At 44.6% G+C, this 18,366-nt stretch overlaps 1 protein-coding gene across 2 annotated transcripts in view; it reads right to left on the bottom strand.

Moving 5' to 3' along the window:
- Atp12a (ATPase H+/K+ transporting non-gastric alpha2 subunit) overlaps positions 1–18,084 on the bottom strand; it is a 31,068-nt gene extending 12,984 nt beyond the window's left edge. The window contains exons 1-11 of one of the 2 annotated variants that reach the window (XM_070003139.1): positions 17,888–18,084; positions 17,133–17,288; positions 13,846–13,905; positions 11,014–11,214; positions 9,869–9,982; positions 8,891–9,025; positions 8,654–8,771; positions 8,147–8,415; positions 5,778–5,976; positions 5,537–5,646; positions 2,690–2,824 (exon numbers count right to left, since the gene is read on the bottom strand). In XM_070003139.1, coding sequence (XP_069859240.1) covers positions 2,690–2,824; positions 5,537–5,646; positions 5,778–5,976; positions 8,147–8,415; positions 8,654–8,771; positions 8,891–9,025; positions 9,869–9,982; positions 11,014–11,214; positions 13,846–13,905; positions 17,133–17,288; positions 17,888–17,896 — 1,506 coding nt within the window. In that variant the 5' untranslated portion in view covers positions 17,897–18,084. The remainder of the gene's footprint in view (positions 1–2,689; positions 2,825–5,536; positions 5,647–5,777; positions 5,977–8,146; positions 8,416–8,653; positions 8,772–8,890; positions 9,026–9,868; positions 9,983–11,013; positions 11,215–13,845; positions 13,906–17,132; positions 17,289–17,887) is intronic. The other variant, XM_070003140.1, reaches the window with a different exon arrangement.
- Between the last annotated feature and the right edge of the window lie 282 nt (positions 18,085–18,366).

Raw genomic sequence — 18,366 nt, 5'->3', positions numbered from 1 at the left:
AGTGCTACTAAATAGACAAAAAAAAGGCAGAGATGTAAGGAAAAGGACAGAACATCTATAGATTTTTAAGAGGACAGCAAAGCAGCAGGGGGCACAAGTTTAGCATGAACACTCTTGACCGGGCAATTTTACTTCTAGAATAATTCTAAGAAAATAATCCGGTGAGGGGAGGAGGCAAAAACAAACAAACAAACAATGAAGTAGTTAGATCTTACAGAACCCTTATTATATACCAACAGTTCTTCTAAGAACGCAAAAGGCTTTCAGGAAGCTTTTGGAAACTGTAGCATTTAAGCCATATCCCAAGTCCTATTCTTTGAAATGCAGTACATTCAGCCTTATGTAAAATTTTATATGCTGAGTGCTGGTGGCTCATGCCTGTATGCGTGTCAGTGGCTCATGTCTGTAATTCTAGCTACTCATGAAGCTGAGACGTGAGGATCACAGTTCCAATTCTGCTTGCAAGAAAGTCTGTGACACTTTTTTTTTTTTTTTTGGTCAGTCATGGGGCTTGAATTCTGGGCTTGGGCACTGTCCCTGCGCTCTTCAGCTCAAGGCAAGCACTCTACCGCTTGAGCCGCAGTGCCATTTCCAGTTTTCTAGTGGTTTTTTTTGGGGGGGTCCGGTCGTGGGGCCTGAACTCTGGGCCTGGGCGCTGTCCCTCAGCTCTTCAGCTCAAGGCTAGCGCTCTACCACTTGAGCCACAGCGCCACTTCCGGCTTTTTTCTTTTTGCTTATGTGGTACTGAGGAATCGAACCCAGGGCCTCATGCATGCAAGGCAAGTGCTCTACCACTGAGCCACCTTCCCAGCCCTTCTAGTGGTTTTATTGGAGTCTCACGGACTTTCCTGCCTGGGCTGGCTTTGAACCATGATGCTCAGATCTCAACCTCCTGAGTAGCTAGGATTATAGGCGTGAGCCACTGGTGCCCGGCTGTCTGTGACACTTTTATCTTCAACTAACCACCCAAAAGGCCAAAGTAGAACTGTGGCTTAAGAGGTAGAACACCAGCCTCGAGTGGAAAAAGCTAAAGGACAGGTTCCAGGTCCTGAGTTTAAGCTCCATTACTGGTATAAACGACAACAAAAACTTTATAAAGCATTGTCCTAATTTTCCAATTTGCCATATTTAAAATATTTCATGAGTCAATCTGTTTACAGTGGTAGCTAGTCTATGATCAACAAATGCTGTACAGAAAGCTTCCAAGATCCAGCCTGGATTACATAGTAAGACTATCTTAAAAAAATACAAAAGGAAAAACAACAACAAAAAGATAAATGAGAAAATCTGTTAGAGTTTGTATGTGTGGGAAGTGGAACACAACTTGATTTACCAGCAAAGAATGGAGTCTTCCTCAAGAACAAGTCTTTCTCACATGGTCAGCCTGAACTTGTTTTGCTTTTGGATAGTTGAAAATACACAGTCATTAAAGTCTTACTTGTGAAACTGGTTGTGCCACTTAGATGCTGTGGGGCTATGGTCTCATGAATACTTTCTAAGAATCTGTTTCTTCTTTTATAACCTGGGATTCATTAGTTGTACCTCATCAACTTGTGAGGATTGAATGAGATAAGGTATGTATAGTACTTGATTATTTATGATACAGCCAGTCTTCAATATCCTCAGGGGAATGGCTCTAGAAACTCAAGGATATCAAAACCCTCAGATGCTCAAGTTACATTAAATGATCTTTCAAACACATTGAGATAATTTCTATTAGCTAATGTCAGTGCTAAAGAAAGTTGTTCTACCTTATTGTAGGGACTGGTGACAAGGAAAAAAGTCTGCACATGTCTAGTACAGATACAATTATTTTGTTTCCAAATATTTTTTTGATCCATGGTTGGCTGAATCTACAGATGTGGAATTTGAGGGTACAGAGGTCAACTGTATTTTCATTTAATAATCAATGTTGATTTTTCCTACTTCCTCTACCTGTCATTTAACCTTTTTGATGTGACCATGACCCCTCACTTTTGCAAAGTTATCTAGTGGTGATGGTGCGCTGTGTGTGTGTGTGTGTGTGTGTGTGTGTGTGTGTGTGTGTGTGTGTGTGTGTGTGTGTGCATGTATATAAGAAAGTACTGGGAGTGTGTGCATGTGTGTATGCATGTATGTGCAATATGTAATATAAATTCTTAATACAAGCAGCAGGTTCTGACATACTTTAACTTTATCGTCTTCTCTACCCTACTTTTGGGAGAGCAAGGAAAGAACAGTGGAATATTGACCTGGATTAATTAGATGCTTACACTTTGTACCCAAGAATTACTTTTGAAGCCAGGTATCATCCAAAATATGGATTAACCATGCCAGGTGCTGGTGGTTCATGCCTACAATTCTAGCTACTCAGATGGCTGAGATTTGATAATTGCAGTTTGAAGCCAGCCCACGTAAGAAAGTCTGTGAGACTCTTATCTCCAATTAACCATAAAAAAGCCAGAAATAGAAGTGTGGCTCAAGAGACAGAGCACCAGCCTTGAGGAAAATAGCACAGAGACAGTCCTTAGGCCCTGATCTCAAGACCCACTACTGGCATGCACACCCATGCATACACACACACACACACACACACACACACACACACACACACACACACACACACACAAATATCGATTAACTATGGATAAATGCAGTAGAAATAACAATCGAGTGACAACAAGGACAGCCAATTGTGAGGAAAACTCACCTGAAATTTGTTGGTGGAGTTGAAAGGGATTTCAGCTACTTTGGGATTTCTTTTCCTAATTTCCATCACATTACCCAAAATGACCTCTGAGAATTTCAAAAGTGCAGTTTCTGAGGCATCTCCAACCACAACTTTCTGCAAATCAAAAGTGATAAATATTTGCAACATATAATCTGCAATTTTGTGATTATGATTATGATTATGAATTCTGGTCTTGGGGCTTGAACTCAGGGTCTGGGTACTGTCTTTGAGCCTTTTTTGGTCAAAGCTAGCACTCGACCACTTGAGTGCACCACAGCTCTACTTCTAGCCTGGAGTCTCACTGGACTTCCTTGGCCAGTCTGGGTTTGAACTGTGATCTCAGATCTCAGCCTCCTCAGTAGGTAGGCTTACAGGAGTGGCCTATTGGTTCCTGGTTTTGTGATTATTCTTTTTTTTTCTTTCATTTTGATTGGTTGTAGGGCTTGAACTCTGGGCCTGGGTGCTGTCCCTCAGCTCTTCAGCTCAAGGCGAGCACTCTATCACTTGAGCCACAGCATCACTTCCAGTTTTCTGGTAGTTTATTAGAGAACAGAGTCTCTGGGTGGCTTTGAACCATAATCCTCAGATCTCAGTCTCCTGAGTAGCTAGGATTATAGGTGTGAGCCACCGGCACCTGGCTGGTTTTGTGATTATTCTTAATGAACGAATATACCTTAGCATATGGACCTGATTAAGCTTATCACCTACTTGAAGATCCAAGGCAATCATATAACTGTAGTGACTGAGCCAGGATTTTGTAAGAATGTAAACCAATGGTGCCATCTACTGGCACTAGAGATGTTCAAACATGTGGGAGCTCTGAGAACTGAGTTTCCTGAGTTACATATCAGATGAGTGAGGAATCTGGAGAGAAAGGAGCAGAAGAAACCCTTCCAGGCCAAAGTGTCACCAAGGGAGATATGGAAGGATTCACTGTGAGACTGAACATGAAGGAAGTGGTGGGATTTGGAGGACCCTGAAAGGCAGGCTGAGGTCTCGACTCAAGAAATGGGAAACAGAACATCACAGAAGTTTTTGAGATTCAGTCAGTAGTTAGGAAAAAGAGGTGATACATGAAAAAGTGAGAGGAAAAACTAGCATCATGGAGGCCAAGGAAAAGGTTGGTTCAGCTATTATTGAAATGTAAAATTATGGCTGGGTTCTGCTGGCTCATACCAAGTAATCCTATCTGAGGATCACAGTTCAAAACTAGCCTGAGTAGAAAAATATGAGAGACTTTATCTCTAATTAACCAGTCAAAAAGCTAGAAGTGGAGATGTGGCTCAAGTGGTAGAATGCTGACTTTGAGCGAAAAAGGCAAACACATGCAGGAAGCCCCAAGTTCAAACCACAGGACTGGTGCGCGCACACAAAGACACACAGACACACACACACACACACACACATAGACTCACACACACGTGAGTAAAATTATGCATATTTTGAAGCAAGAATGGTAGAATTTGGTGGGCTTATTAGATAGAAGGAGAAAGTCAAAGATGACTTCCAAAAGCTATAGCCTGAAGGCAAGTAGAATAGTTATGTCATAGAAGAATAGAAATCTGGGATAAGATATTGAATGGTTCCAGGTTGGGCAGAGATGGAACGTGATGGGAGCCTAACCTATTGGAATGCTAACATGGTGGAACTTTGGGGTGAACACTTACAGCTTTGCTGGGGGACAAACATGCGCACGTGTGCACGTGCACACACACTCACACAGACATATAAATATAAGAGGAAGAAATCAGTAAAGAAAACAGCTGGCAAATGGGAAAGCTAAGAGACCATGTTCAGTGACTGACTGAGATGGAAGAGTAAGAGAAGAGACAAGAGGAAGCGGGGAAGGGAGGAAGGGAGGGAGGAAACAGAAAGGCAGGGAGAGGGAGGCTGGAGGGAGAAGCTGACAGGAGGAAGGAGCAGAAGGAGAAATAATAAGAGGAGAAAAGAAGGATGAGAGAGTTTCTATTCCAATATTCCATGATCTCTCAGAATTTCATGTGCTGCTGGGGCTGGGAAGGTGGCTCAGTGGTAGAGTGCTTGCCTTGCATTCTTGAGCCCTGGGTTCGATTCCTCAGCACCACCTAAGCAGAAAAAGCCGGAAGTGGCGCTGTGGCTCAAGTGGTAGAGCACTATCCTTGAGCTGAAGAGCTGAGGGACAGTGCCCAGGCCCAGAGTTCAGGCCCCATGACCGGACCCAAAAACAAAACAAAACAAAACAAAAAAACAAGAATTTCATGTGCTGCCATATTCTATTTGAGAAGACTATGTGCTATGATTAAACCTGTTGTGTTATTTCCATCCAATTATATTTTATTCAGTAAAGGCACTTATATAACACAGAAACTTTGTTTATGTCACTTAGCTTATAAAGGCAAATTAAAGATATGTGCATGTACAGAATAAGATAGAATTTTGAAAAGGATCAATATTCTGAGATCTTCTAAGCATCTTAATGATTTCTTTTTTTTTTTTTTTTTGGGGGTCCAGTCATGGGGCCTGAACTCTGGGCCTGGGCGCTGTCCCTCAGCTCTTCAGCTCAAGGCTAGCGCTCTACCACTTGAGCCACAGAGCCACTTCCGGCTTTTTTCATACATACATGCATACAAGGCAAGCGCTCTACCACTGAGCCACCTTCCCAGCCTTAATGATTTCTTGAGGCTAGCTAGAATGAAGAAGACTTTCTGCAGGTCTTCTGCGTCTGATTTGCTGTCACCAGTGCAAATTTTACACAGGTAGAGAGATTAAATCAAGCACTCAAAATCAACAGAGCTACCTCATATTGCATATGACTTAAGATCAAGTGGCCATGAATGACAGCATTACCTTCATGATGGGGACATTCTCCTGTCCTGGTCTGAACTCGGCTCGGTTACATAATGTTATTATTTTGTATAAGGAGGCCCAGGTTCCAGAGCTTTGGTCAAAGGCTTGGTCTGGAACACAGAGAAGGAACAGTGGCTGACGTGGGTGTTAGGCCTGCCATGCCCAAGACCCACCTTTCCCACAAGGTACTGTCCTAGCTGTTACCTCTACTTAGTCCCCAGCTTTAAGCCCCAAAACTCACTTGACTGGTTTTCACTTGTGTCAGCTGTGAAGATCTGATTGTCAAACCACAGATGAGCCACAGTCATCCTGTTCTGAGTCAGAGTCCCAGTCTTGTCGGAGCATATGATGGAAGTGGAGCCGAGGGTCTCTACCGCCTCCAAGTTTTTCACCAGACAGTTCTTCTTTGCCATCCGTTTTGCTGTCAGTGACAGGGTCACCTGGCAGGAGACAGAAGGAGACTCTGGGAACAATTGTTCTGGACAATAGTACAGAAATGGCTACGGTTAGGGCTGGGAATGTGGATTAGTGGTAGAGTGCTTGCCTAACACTCATGAAATCCTGGGTTTGATTTCTCAGTATCACATAAGCAGAAAAAGCTGGAAGTGGTGCTGTGGCTCACGTGGTATAGTGCTAGCCTTGAACAAAAGAAGCTTAGGGACAGTTGCCAGGCTCTGAGTTCAAGACCTAGGACTGGCAAAAAAAAAAAGTAAAAAATTGCTAAGGTTAACTGGGATTGAGTTTTAGGAGAAAGTTGAATAGTTTTAGACTAGAGTTATAGGCTAGAGGTAAAGGAAGGCTGACAGAGTGACTCAGCGTTGTCAAAAGCCCTATAAGCAACAGTTTTTTAGAATATTTTCTTGTCTTTTTATTCTTGAAGGAAATAATCTGGAACAGTTTATGGGTGGCAAAGACAGGCTAAGGTGTAGCCAGTGCTCATGTATAATTAGAAAGGGGGCTTGGAAGACTAGGTATAGAACTGTGTCATAGCATTTGCCTAGTATGCACCAGGTCCTGAGTTCTGTCCCAAGCCCTGGACCAAAAAGAAAAGGTAGCAGGCCACTCATGAGCATGAATAGGGGAGAGACCTGGACTAAAATGGGCAAAAGAGATTGTCCCCAACATGCCCATGAAGCTTCTGGAAAACAAGAAAGTGCTTTATTTTACCTTTTCTTTTTAAAAATGATACTACAGATGGGACCTAGAGCTACACACTTATTAGGTCAGGGCTCTGCTACCGAGCCACTGACCAATGGTTCTAGGTTTCATTTTAAGAACTATATATTCTGGGTACTGCTGGCTCACACCTGTAATTCTAGCAACTCAGGAGGGTGAGATCTGGGGACTGTGGTTCCAAGTCAGCTGGGATAGAAAAGTAGGCGAGACTCTTTAATTAATCAGCAAAAAGCCAAACGTTGTGCTCAAATGGTAGAATTCCAGCCTTGAATGGAACAGCACCCAGGCCCTGAGTCCAACTCCCAGTGCTTGCATTCGCATGCACACCCTAACCCTGTTTCTTTCTGTCCTTTCTTTTATTTTCATGATATAGGCATGGAACCCACAGCCTTGGATTTGTTGGGTAAGCTCTTACTGAGCCATATTCCCAGGTCTCTGTTTCATTGTAAGAACTCTTTAAGGAGTCTTGGAAGCCACTGGATCTCAAAGCATTCTTTCAGCTTCCATTTCCTTCAAGTACTATCTCCTGGAGCCACAAGATATTTGGAGCTTAAATATGACTATTAGTTATAGTAATGAGAGTAATCACCTGTCCTTGGCTAGGATAACAGTGAGCCACTCATTGTATAGGTATATAATACAAATGAGATGACTCTCATGGGTCTCCTCAGCAGAGTTACAGACAAGCTTTTATTCTGAGATCCCAACTAGGTGGACCTTAACAAAAAAGACAGCCAAGACTGAGTCTGAGGGCAGGGAAGGAACAATTTAATTCCTTTACAGAAAAAAAAATGGATTTTTTTCTTTTTTTAGTCTGAGAGAAGGCCCAGAAAAATGGCAAACAATGTGCCTCGGTTCTCAAGTTATAGAAACTGCCAAGTAAGTTGTTGATTTACAAGAAATATGGGGAAGACATAAGACTTCCAGAAAAGTTTGTAAATAGTGGCTCAAGTCATCTATGCGTATTGTATGCAGATGTGAAAATATAAAGTTTTCAAGGACAATGCAGTTAAATATGAAAAATATTGCAAGTCAGATGCTGGTAGCTCATGCCTGTAATCTGAGCTACTCAGGAGGCTGAGATCTAAGGATCACAGTTCAAAACTAGCTACTACAGGAAAGACTGTGAGACTCTTATCTCTAATTACTCACTGTAAAGCAGGAACTGAAGGTGTGGCTCAAGCAGTACAGCATCAGCTAAGGGACAGTGTCCTGAGTTCAAGCCCCACTACTGGTACCTCCCCCCCACACCCAAACATTACAATTCCTTTTGCCAACAGTCTATTCTAAATGACCCGTGGTAGTCCCGGTGGGGAGACTATATCACTATATCCTGGTGGGGGAGCTTTGGGCTTCCACATGGGGGGGTGTCCCCAAACAGCAGTTGGGTGCCAAGAGGGCAAGAGTGCAGGTGACCTCGCAGCATGGACTCACAGTAACAGTGGCCAGGAGGCCTTCAGGCACATTGGCCACAATGATGCCAATGAGGAAGATGATGGAGTCCAGGACATAGTACTTCATGGACACTGCGATGATGAAGAAAATAATGCCGATGGAGACAGCCACTCCGGCCACAATATGAACAAAGTGCTCGATCTCAATGGCAATGGGCGTCTTCTCATTCCCAACACCTGACGCCAAGGAGGCTATGCGACCAATGATGGTGCGGTCCCCCGTGTTGATGACCATGCCCGTTGCTGTGCCTACAGGGGAAGTAGACAGTTTACTACAGGGGTCCTGGTCACAGTACTCTCTGATGGTTTACTGGAGGGGTTAACACAGGTTATGGAAAAGGCCAGTGTTAGTCCCCAAGGCCCTCAACTCTGTGTGTGCTCTGGGAAAAGCTTTGGAACAAGGGGGCGGGGGAACAAAAAACATCAGATCCAAGAGGGAGGGAAACATAGGTGGGGCCCTGTGTCCCTGAGAGCCAGTTGGCTGTACCTTCCAAACAGGTTGTGGAATAGAAGGCGATGTTCTTTGTCTCCAGAGGGTTTTCATGAGTGAATTCAGTTGAACGAGACTGGGGCTCAGATTCTCCAGTCAGAGAAGAATTGTCTACCTGGAAGAACATTTGAAAACAAAAACAATTCAAGATTAAGTACCTCATTCTCTGCCTACTCTACCAAGATCAGGAAACAACAATGCCTGCCGGCTCTAGGCAGGATCCTCAGGACTCACCTTACACCCCTGGGAAGCCAGCAGCCTGATGTCTGCAGGGATCTGGTCTCCTCCTTTAATCTCCACGATGTCTCCCACCACCAGTTGCTCTGCAGGGATTATCTTCTTTTCTGAATCACGGATGACGAGAGCTTGCTGGAGAAGAAAAGGACAGGTCAGTTAGGTCCTGTGAAAACATCTCCCACCCCCAACCCCACCCCAGCTCACATCTTCCTGCAGCCTAGGATAGGAGGTCTGGAATCCACTGTTATCAGAATGGGATCACCCTGGTGAAACTGAACAGTGTTTCTTAGGGCCTAAAGACTGTAAGAACTAATTTTCTTCTTTAGTTTTGCACTTGAAGCCAGAAAAGGATGCTGTTTGACTGATTTGGTCAAGGGAAGGCACTGGGCCTCCCAGAAAGGGAGACAATTTTAGAGTGAACCCCTCTAATTGGATGTCAAGGAAGAATGCTGACATTGGCCGAGGGGTCAACAATCTTTTTGAGATGGGGTTTTCTATACTTCAGTATGCAGGGAGGAGTCACATCTACTAGAATCTTCTTCTCTGGCTGGAAACTTTCTAGGCCAGGGCTAGGGTGATTTCTTTGCTGTAGACTCTTAAAAGAGGTCCCTGGATGGAAAGTGGGAACCCCTCAAAGATCATTTTGGTACAACGTGTTCTGGAAGCAAAAGCAATCACAGATAACAAAAAGTAATCACAGATGACAAGAAAGTATGTATGAATCTTCTTGGTTTCCAGTGAAGGAATATTCTGGAATCACTTGAATGACTTATCTAAATGGTCCAGAAGGCGTGTATAATACCTAATATATTTCCCTATTTTTCTTACTTTTGAGAAAGCATTTTCCTTCATCTCAAAACCCTGCGAAGAACTGAGAGTTAGAGCCCATGATGTCCCAGATAGAAGAATGGGATTAGGACTCTCTTCTCACTGGGAAATCATCCAGAGACTAGAGGAAAGATGGCTGGTACTTACCTGGGGAATCATCTTACTAAAGCTGGCCATGATGTTGGTGCTTTTGGCTTCTTGGTAATAAGCAAAGACCCCCGTCAAAATAACAACCAGAACAAGTATGGCGCCCAAGTATACCTGGGTAAGGAGGAGAGGCAGTCAGAAAAATAGGTCCAAGTTGAGTATCTTTAATCTGGAACTCCAAAATTTTAAATGTTCCCTAATTCTGAAACTTTTTTGAGTACCAATGTAACACCAGAGTGGAAAATTCTACACCTGACCACATATGATGGATCATAGTCAAAATACAGGCACACCAAAAATATCATAAAAAGTTACTCTGAGGTTATGTGAATAAGGTATGTAATAAGCAGATTTTGTCTACCTTTGGGTGTCATGCCCAAGATATTTCATTATGCATAATGTAAAGAATCTAACACCTGCCAAAAAAATCTGAAATCTGGAGAACTTCTGGTCTACCATGTCCCCTGGCAATATTCTCTGCTCCTGTCCCCAATCTTGCTGTACTGCGATGAGCCTGTCTGGACATCTCATTAGCCTTTGCCATTAGGCTTCTTTCTCTTAGCACAGTGTTTGCCAATTCAGTTTGTGGGTCTGACACATATTTCTCCACAGGCAGAGCTACTGTCCATGACAAAGAGAGATTAGCTGTGAGGAGAATGCCTCAAGATACTTCCTGGGGATATAGATCCCACTCCTCCAGGGACTCAAGATATTTTGTCTCTATTTTAAAATTCATAGTCATATTGTCTCTGACACATTGGATTTTTTTGTGCCAGTGCTGGGTCTTCAACTCAGGGACTGTGTGCTGTCTCTTAGATCTTTGGCTCAAGGCTGGAGCTTTACCACTTGAGCCACAGCTCCACTTCTGGCTTTGGGGTGGTTAATTAGAGATACAAACCTCCCAGACTTTCCTGCCTGGGCTAGCTCTGAACCATGATCCTCAGAACTCAGGCTCTTGATTATCTAGGATTACAAGTATGAACCACCTGCGCTTGGCTTCTGCCACACTGGAAAGTCAAGTATCATCTATTTTACAATTGGAAGAAATTTCTCAACTATTACAGTCCAACCCTGTGGCCATGGATGGCTTTGCTTTATGCTTCCATTTCTCTTTATTACCGAACACAACCAGGAAGGTGGCTTACATTGTCTAGGGATGCAGCATTATTGAGAGACTGAATCCCATATGCAATCCAGCACAAGATGGCACCTATCCATAGAAGGATGGAAAAGCCCCCCACCATCTGCTTGAGGAACTTGATGATCTCTGGAGTTTGCTTAGGAGGACTGAGAGTATTAGGACCATCTCGAGCCAGGAGTTCTGCAGCTCTGACACTAGAGAGGCCCTGAAAGAAACACACGCACAATGAGAGTTAGATATCATTCCTTTCTCAGAAGTTGGGCTTCATGTTTCTGCAGGTTATTGTTAGGTGCTGATACATGCAAGATAGCTCTGGGAAAAGTGAGAGATGGTTGCCTCATCCTTCCTTCCAACTTCTTACATTTTTAGAAAGGATTATTTTATTTTTATTAATAGGTATCGTGTGATGTTTTGGTGCATACACATTCTCTGACATTTAAATCAAGTTATTATATACCTATCTTCTTCAGTATTTATCATTTCTTTCTTTTCTCTTTTTTGCTGTTCCCGGGGCTTGAACTCAGGGCCTAGACACTGTCCCTGTCCCTGAGCTTTTTTGCTCGAGGCTAGTGCTCTACTAATTGAACCACAGCTCCATTAATTGCTTTTTGGTGGTTAGAGATACGAGTCTCACAGACTTTCCTGCCTGGGCTGGTTTTGAACCTTGATACTCAATTCTCAGCCTCCTGAGTAGCTAGGACTACAGGTGTGAACCACCAGTGCCTGCCTGCCCTCCTTCCCTCCCTCCCTCCTCCCCCCCCCCACTCTGCTAATACTGGGGCTTGAACTCTAGCTTCTCACTCTTACTTTTTGACCAATTCTAGTGCTCTACCACACTTCCATTTCCAACTTTTCACTGGTTAATTGGAGATAAGAGTCCCTGGGATTTGACTGCCTAGACTGGCTTGGAACTGCAATACTTAGATGTCAGCCTTCTAAATAACTAGGATTACAGGGTATGAACCAACACCGGTGCCTGGCTATAATTGATCATTTCTTTATGACAAAAACTTTCCCTCCAGCTTTTTGAGATACAGCATACAGTTATCTATAGCCATCCAACTATATACTAGCACACCTGAATAGTGTCCATTGATCAACTTCTCCCCCCATCCTGCCCTCCCACCTTTTATGAAAGAATACTTAAAGTTTAATATCAGCTAAGCAGTGCTCTCCATACACCAACTCTCTAGAACAACCTTCTGAGGAAGAAACCTTCATTATCTTCATTCCCAAACATGGGATTTGAGGCACACATCATTGAGGTAATCTCCCCAACATCACTTGACTGGTATATGGTGGCCCTAGAACTTAGCTGGCTGACTGACCCCAAAGCTACTGTACCACACTCTGCGTAGAATTTCCTGTCCTAGAGATTTATTTGGAGATGGGAGTCATTTGGCTAAGGAGGATTTGAAATAAAGAATCTAGTCACCAGTGTTAAGGACAATGCAGTAACTATCTAGAAAATATTATTTATTCTGAAACTCTGTATCTCATGGGCTAGCTTTTCATTGTTAGTCTGCTACTTTCCTGCTGTTCTATATATCTGCCCTAAGTTGTAAGTTCTTATTCATCGTCAGTTATACAGCTGAGTTCTGAGACTCACATGAGCAGTCCTTTCCCTGATAAGTGTGACATCTATGAGGGCATAAAAGTACCACCATTCTGATACCCTGTATGTTTATGGGTTTTCCCACACAGACACTTAACGTATTTTCTTTTTTAAAATCTTTTTCTTGTTTTTGTTCTGTTCTGCTTCTTGAGATGGTCTCACTATGTAACTCTTGCTGGCCTAAAATCCCCAATCCTCCTTACTCTGGGATTATAGGCATATACTACTATTCCTGGTTTAAACTATTTCTTATAACAAATATAAAACCCTTTCTTCCTAATTTTAAGCTACTTAAGTACTCTATCTGACTACTTGCTCTAGGATCTAATTTTTTTCTGCAGTAGTGATGAATATGTGCTGTGTAACTGGATTCTGACTCACCAACTTAGTCCCATCGCTGTCCATTTACCGTTCCTATTCCAGAACCCCAAACTTTTCTTTTTCAATAACTGTTGCATATTTCCACAAGGTTATTTCAGAGACATTTCTAATAGCACAATTGGCTTTCCACATCCACACCTTCCACTGGCCTTGGATGGAAAATGTAGTTAAGCCTAAAATGATTGTATCTGTGCTAAACCCGTTCAAATTCAATTACCACTAAACAATCCAGCACTATTTACACAGCACATGCAATTATTTAGACATTATAAGGCACCTAATACAGGCCTCCTCAGTTTCTGATAGTAAAGGTTCTATATACCACTACACTTCCTGGAAACAGGCATTACAAAGGAACCTCTGGCCAGTGGCTAGTGGCTCAGACCCATAATCTTGGCTATGAGGCTGAGATCTGAGAACCATAGTTTGAAGCTCACTTGGGTAGGAATGTCTATAAGATGCTTATCTCCAATCAGCAAAATAAGGCTAGGTATGGAGTGAACAACAGCTTTGAGCAAAAAGTGAGAGTGAGAGACCCATGTTCAAGCTCCAGTACTGGCACACATACACACACAGAGGCAGCCCATAGTTTTCAGGGGATTTCACAGCTCCTCTATACTCACAGGCAAAGGACTATCTATCCCAAACATCCAGCCCAGTGAAGAAGCCTGGCCAGGGCCTCAGTGTAGGTATACCAGCAGGCAGGTCCACTCACCCATCTCAGGATCTAGGCTGGCAGATGATGGCAGTCTCATAGGTGTGGCCTAGGTTACCCCTAGTAACCGTGCCTTGATTTCCCCCACATACAGCTTTCTCTCTAGCATGAACCTGATGACTTACCCTGATGATGTCGGTGCCAAATTTCTGTTCCAATTCCTTACTGCTCAGTTTGTGGTCATCCTGAAGTCCATAGAAGGAAAGAGAAAAGAGTGAATGGGGGTCATTCCAAAGACTCAGCTCCAACCTTTGACCAGGAGGTGGAAATGGCACTGAGGATTAGAGGTGAGGATTAGAGGGAGGATGGGGGACGAGGAGAGGAAGGACCTCTGGTGGCTAGGGTTCTTGTTCTGAGAGAAGGTCCAGGTACAACAGAACTTGTTCTAAGACACAGTCTTCGCTGAGAGTTCATACTGCACTACACCATCAATACTTCTTAGCTTTGTTTTGTTTTGTTTTTCATTTATGTTTAATGCTAGTCCTGAGGCTTGAACTCAGGGCCTGGGTGCTGTCCCTGAGCTTTTTTGTTCTAAGCTAGTGCTCTACAACTTGAGGCACAGCCCCATTTCAAACCTTTTTTTTGGTGGTTAATTGGAGATAAGAATCACAGACTTTCCTGCTTGAGTTGGCTTTGAACCACTCCACAGATCTCAGCCTCTTAACTAGCTAGGATTACAGGCATGAGCCACCTGGCTTGCCCTTAGTTTTTATAAACAAGGCAGTGCCCACCATGTCAATCTAAAACAATTGGACTCCCTGACATACTCATCTGCTGAGTCCTGGCTGGCTACATGCTTCATTCAGACTTGGATTTTGAGACGATGTGTGAACTGCAAGTTAAGCACAATGTCTGGGGCGCCCTCTGCTGACCATCACTTGACTGGCACAGGGCAGTCCAGGAATGCTCAGGTCAAATAATACGAAGGAAGAGATTCTTTAGTTATCAAGACTAATTGGTTAGAGAGGTCAGGATGCAAAATAATTCAAAAATACCATATAAAATTATAGGACTCCTGTGAAAAGCTTGTGTAAGAGAAAGAAATGTATAATCCGTCCCAGCAGGGAAATAGTCTAACACTATGGAAATGATTTTTCTTTACGATATTTTACATATGGTCACAAAGTGTTCTTATCTTTATCAAATGACTATGAAAGAGTGGATATATACATTCATGTAAGTAAAAATTTCAAGGAAGGATAAATATGTCTTTTAAATGCTAGATATACATAGGAATGATTATTATTCTGCCCTATTTTACTTAACCCTTGTAACAACCCTAAGAAACAGAAAACTTATTTTTAAAATACAAAGTTTTACTATATATTCCAGGATAGCCTCAACTTTGCTATGTAATCTAGCCTTGAACTTAAAATCCCCTTTCCTGAGACTTGTAAGTGCTGGAATCACAAGCATGCCAAAAATAGAAGAGTAGAGCTGGAGACTGGTGGCTCATGTCTGTAATTTTAGCTACTCAGGAGGCTGAGATCTGAGGATTGTGGTTTGGTAGCCACCCCAAGACCCCAGAACTGGAGGAGTGGCTCCAGTGGTAGAGCCTTGAGGGAAAAAGCTAAGGGACAGTGCCCTGAGTCAAGTCCTAGTACCTGAACACACACACACACACACACACACACACACACACACACACACACACACACACACACACACACACACACACACACACACACACACACAGAAAACAGGATTTAAATTCAGCCCAACTTTAGAGCTGTGTTCTTAAATGTCTCTCAGGATATATATGCATGAATGCCCAGCAGAGTGCTGCTAAATGATTAACAAGCTTTCCAGGAAAGATAAACTTCTCTAATATGTAGCATTTGCTGATTTCTCACCAAGAACTCAGCTTGCCAAGTTCCTGGATATTAAACCATCAGCTACCTAGCACAAATGAACTGTCTGAAGGAACTCAGTAGCTGTCCAAAAATCAGAGAGCTTTAATATCTCCAAGTGACTGCAAAGATAACCTAGCAGACTCTCAAGCTCTCTGTAGAGTTTCCTTTGGTATTTCTAATATTGAACCTGCCACAGTTCAAATCCAGGGTAGCTCATTATTAAGGCAGCCAACTTTAACAATTACAAAGTTTTTCAAAAGTAATAGTAATAATAATAGTATTATATACTTCTATAAAAAGTTTTAGGCTGGGAGCTGGTGGCTCAAGCCTGTAATCCTAGCAACTCAGGAGGCTGAGGTCTGAGGATCATGGTTAAAAGCCAGCCCAGGCAGGAACATCTCTGAGACTCTTATCTCCAATTAACCACCAGAAAACCAGAAGTGGCGCTGTGGCTCAATTGGTAGAGTGCTCGCCTTGAGCTGAAGAGCTCAGGGACAGTGCCCAGGCCCAGAGTTCAAGCCCCATGGCTGATTAAAAAAAAAAAAAAAAGAGTTTTAGGAAATAGGATTATGGCTCAAGTGGTAGAGTGCCAGCCTTGAGTGAAAAAAACCAAGCAAGAGCACAAGGCCCTGAGTTCAAGCTCTAGTCTGGAGGGGGGGAGGGGAGAGAAAGAGAGAGAGAGAGAGAGAGAGAGAGAGAGAGAGCGCTTGTCATCTAGCCAATGTGTACCCTTTGAGATGAGTGGGTACCAGTCGCTCATGTCTATAATCCTAGCTACTCAAGATTGAGGTTCAAAGCTAGCCTGCAAAGACAACTACAAAAGATTCTTGCCTCCAATTAACTAGCAAAAGCTGGAAGTGCAGAAGCTCAAGTAGAAGAGTGCGATTCTTGATCAGAAAAAGCTAGGCAAGAGTGAAATGCCTCAATGTTCAAGTCCCAGTACACCCCCCCCCAGACACACACATTACAAACACTAACTTCTCCCCCCACAAACCTTGTGATTCATTATTTACCATCTCACAAAGAGAATGGAACTTTATTGTAGCTAGCTCATTTGCTCTTACAGTTTAGTCTGTGGAAAAGTGAGGTTCAGATTAAGTTTAAGATTGTGAAATCCAAGTCCAACATTCCAATATGTGGAATATTCTTTCTTATGAACACACATACTCAAAATCTAGCAAGGTCTGGTAACTCAGGTGTTTCTTCTTGGAGATTCTAGATCAAACAGTTTTACTTAACTGACAACTAGTAAGAAGTATATTATTTACAATTCATTGAAGCAGGAAAAAGGAGAGGGGTGTAGATCTAAGCCTGGGAGCTCAGAATGAGAGGTTTTCCTTTCCTGTTCTACTTGTGTCTGCCTTCAACCAGAACACAGGAGTCCTCCAAAGGAGCCTGAAGCAGAGACACACAGTATCACAACACTTTTTCTAAAACAAGGAAGCAAATGCTAAAGTGATTCCAAATCCTGGAGACTGATTTTTCTGTATAGGAGGAAGGTCATGGAATAAGTTCTTAGAGGAGGCCCCCAGGACCCCTTTTGCCTTAAGGCAACTGACCAGATCAAGTTCTTTCTTAAGTTCCTCTTTCTGTTGACCCTTTTTGAGTTCCAAGTCGCTGGTCTTCCCACCCTTGTGCTTCTCCTTGGCATGGAACTGGTCCGGCTGTTCCAGGTCTTTATAGCCATGTAACTCCACGGAGTAAATTTCTGTTTTCTGAAAGAGAACCAGGGGTGCAATATTGGCTTCCAGATGGGTTTCTGAAGGCTCCCCTGGGGGTGGGGACCTGCTGGGGGAAGGAGCCTGCCTGTCCCTTCATTCATCCCCTCCACCTGGACAGGGGGAGCAGCACTGGGGAAGTTGAGTCCTCTCCAGTGGAGATGTAGAGCTGGCTGGCGCAAGCCTGCAGCCCTGAGGGGTTCCCCTGTGGGAATGGAATAGGTGGGAACGGCTTTTCCTGGGACTTTGTTCCTATAGGTCACGTCCATGGTGTCACTTGCTTCTTGAGGAAGGGGCGCACCCCCGAAGGCACCCCAAAAGGGCAGGCTTGCCTGGAAAGTTTTTCAGACTACCACATCCACCGACCCCTAGCCTAGCCCCATCCCCGAATGAGAACTGGCCAGACGGGCTCTGTGGGGTTGGGTTGGCACCCCGGCCCCGCATGTCGGGACTGGCGGTCTTCCCTGGAGCACCACGCGGATGCTTGCAGAGCAGATCGCCCACCCCTGCTGCCAAGAAGGGCCGTCTGTGCATCTTGCCCGCGCTTCCCGCCAGCGAGCTCAGGTTCCCCCAGCGGGCGCGGTGAGGGCACGCACCCGGCCCATTGCGGTGGCTGGCGGCGGGACGCGCGGGATGCGGGCGCGGGACGCGGGCACGCGGCGGGGACGGAGCGCGGAGCCGAGGGCTGGGCGCGCGGCGGCGGCAGCAGCGGCCGGGAGACCGCGCAGAGCGGGTCCGCCTTTCCGAGCGGTGTTGGCGCTGGTGGCGCTGGCAGCGCAGACCCCGACCGCGGCTCTGGGCGCTCCTCCAAGACCGGCTCACCCGCGGCGGCCTTAAATACCGCCAGCTCCGCCCCCAGCCGGGCCGCGCGGCGGGTGGGGGGACGCCCCGGGGCGGGCAGGCCGCTGACGCTCCGGCCCGGGCGGGGTGGGATGGGTGATGAAGGGACCCGCAGACCCGAGGCGGAGCCCTGTGTGAGTCCGGCCGGGGGGTGGACGGGGAGGGGCTGGGGTGTCTCCTCGGGGTGTGTCCAGCCAGCATCCGCGGCGTGCGCCCAGGTGCGTGCGCCCAGGTG

This window comes from Dipodomys merriami, unplaced genomic scaffold (genome assembly GCF_024711535.1).
Source record: "Dipodomys merriami isolate MVZ:Mamm:240054 unplaced genomic scaffold, mDipMer1.0.p SCAF_6, whole genome shotgun sequence".
In the NCBI taxonomy this organism is placed as follows: Eukaryota; Metazoa; Chordata; class Mammalia; order Rodentia; family Heteromyidae; genus Dipodomys; species Dipodomys merriami.
The sequence above is the reverse complement of the archived record's forward strand: the minus strand, read 5'-3'. Positions and strand labels throughout refer to the sequence as shown.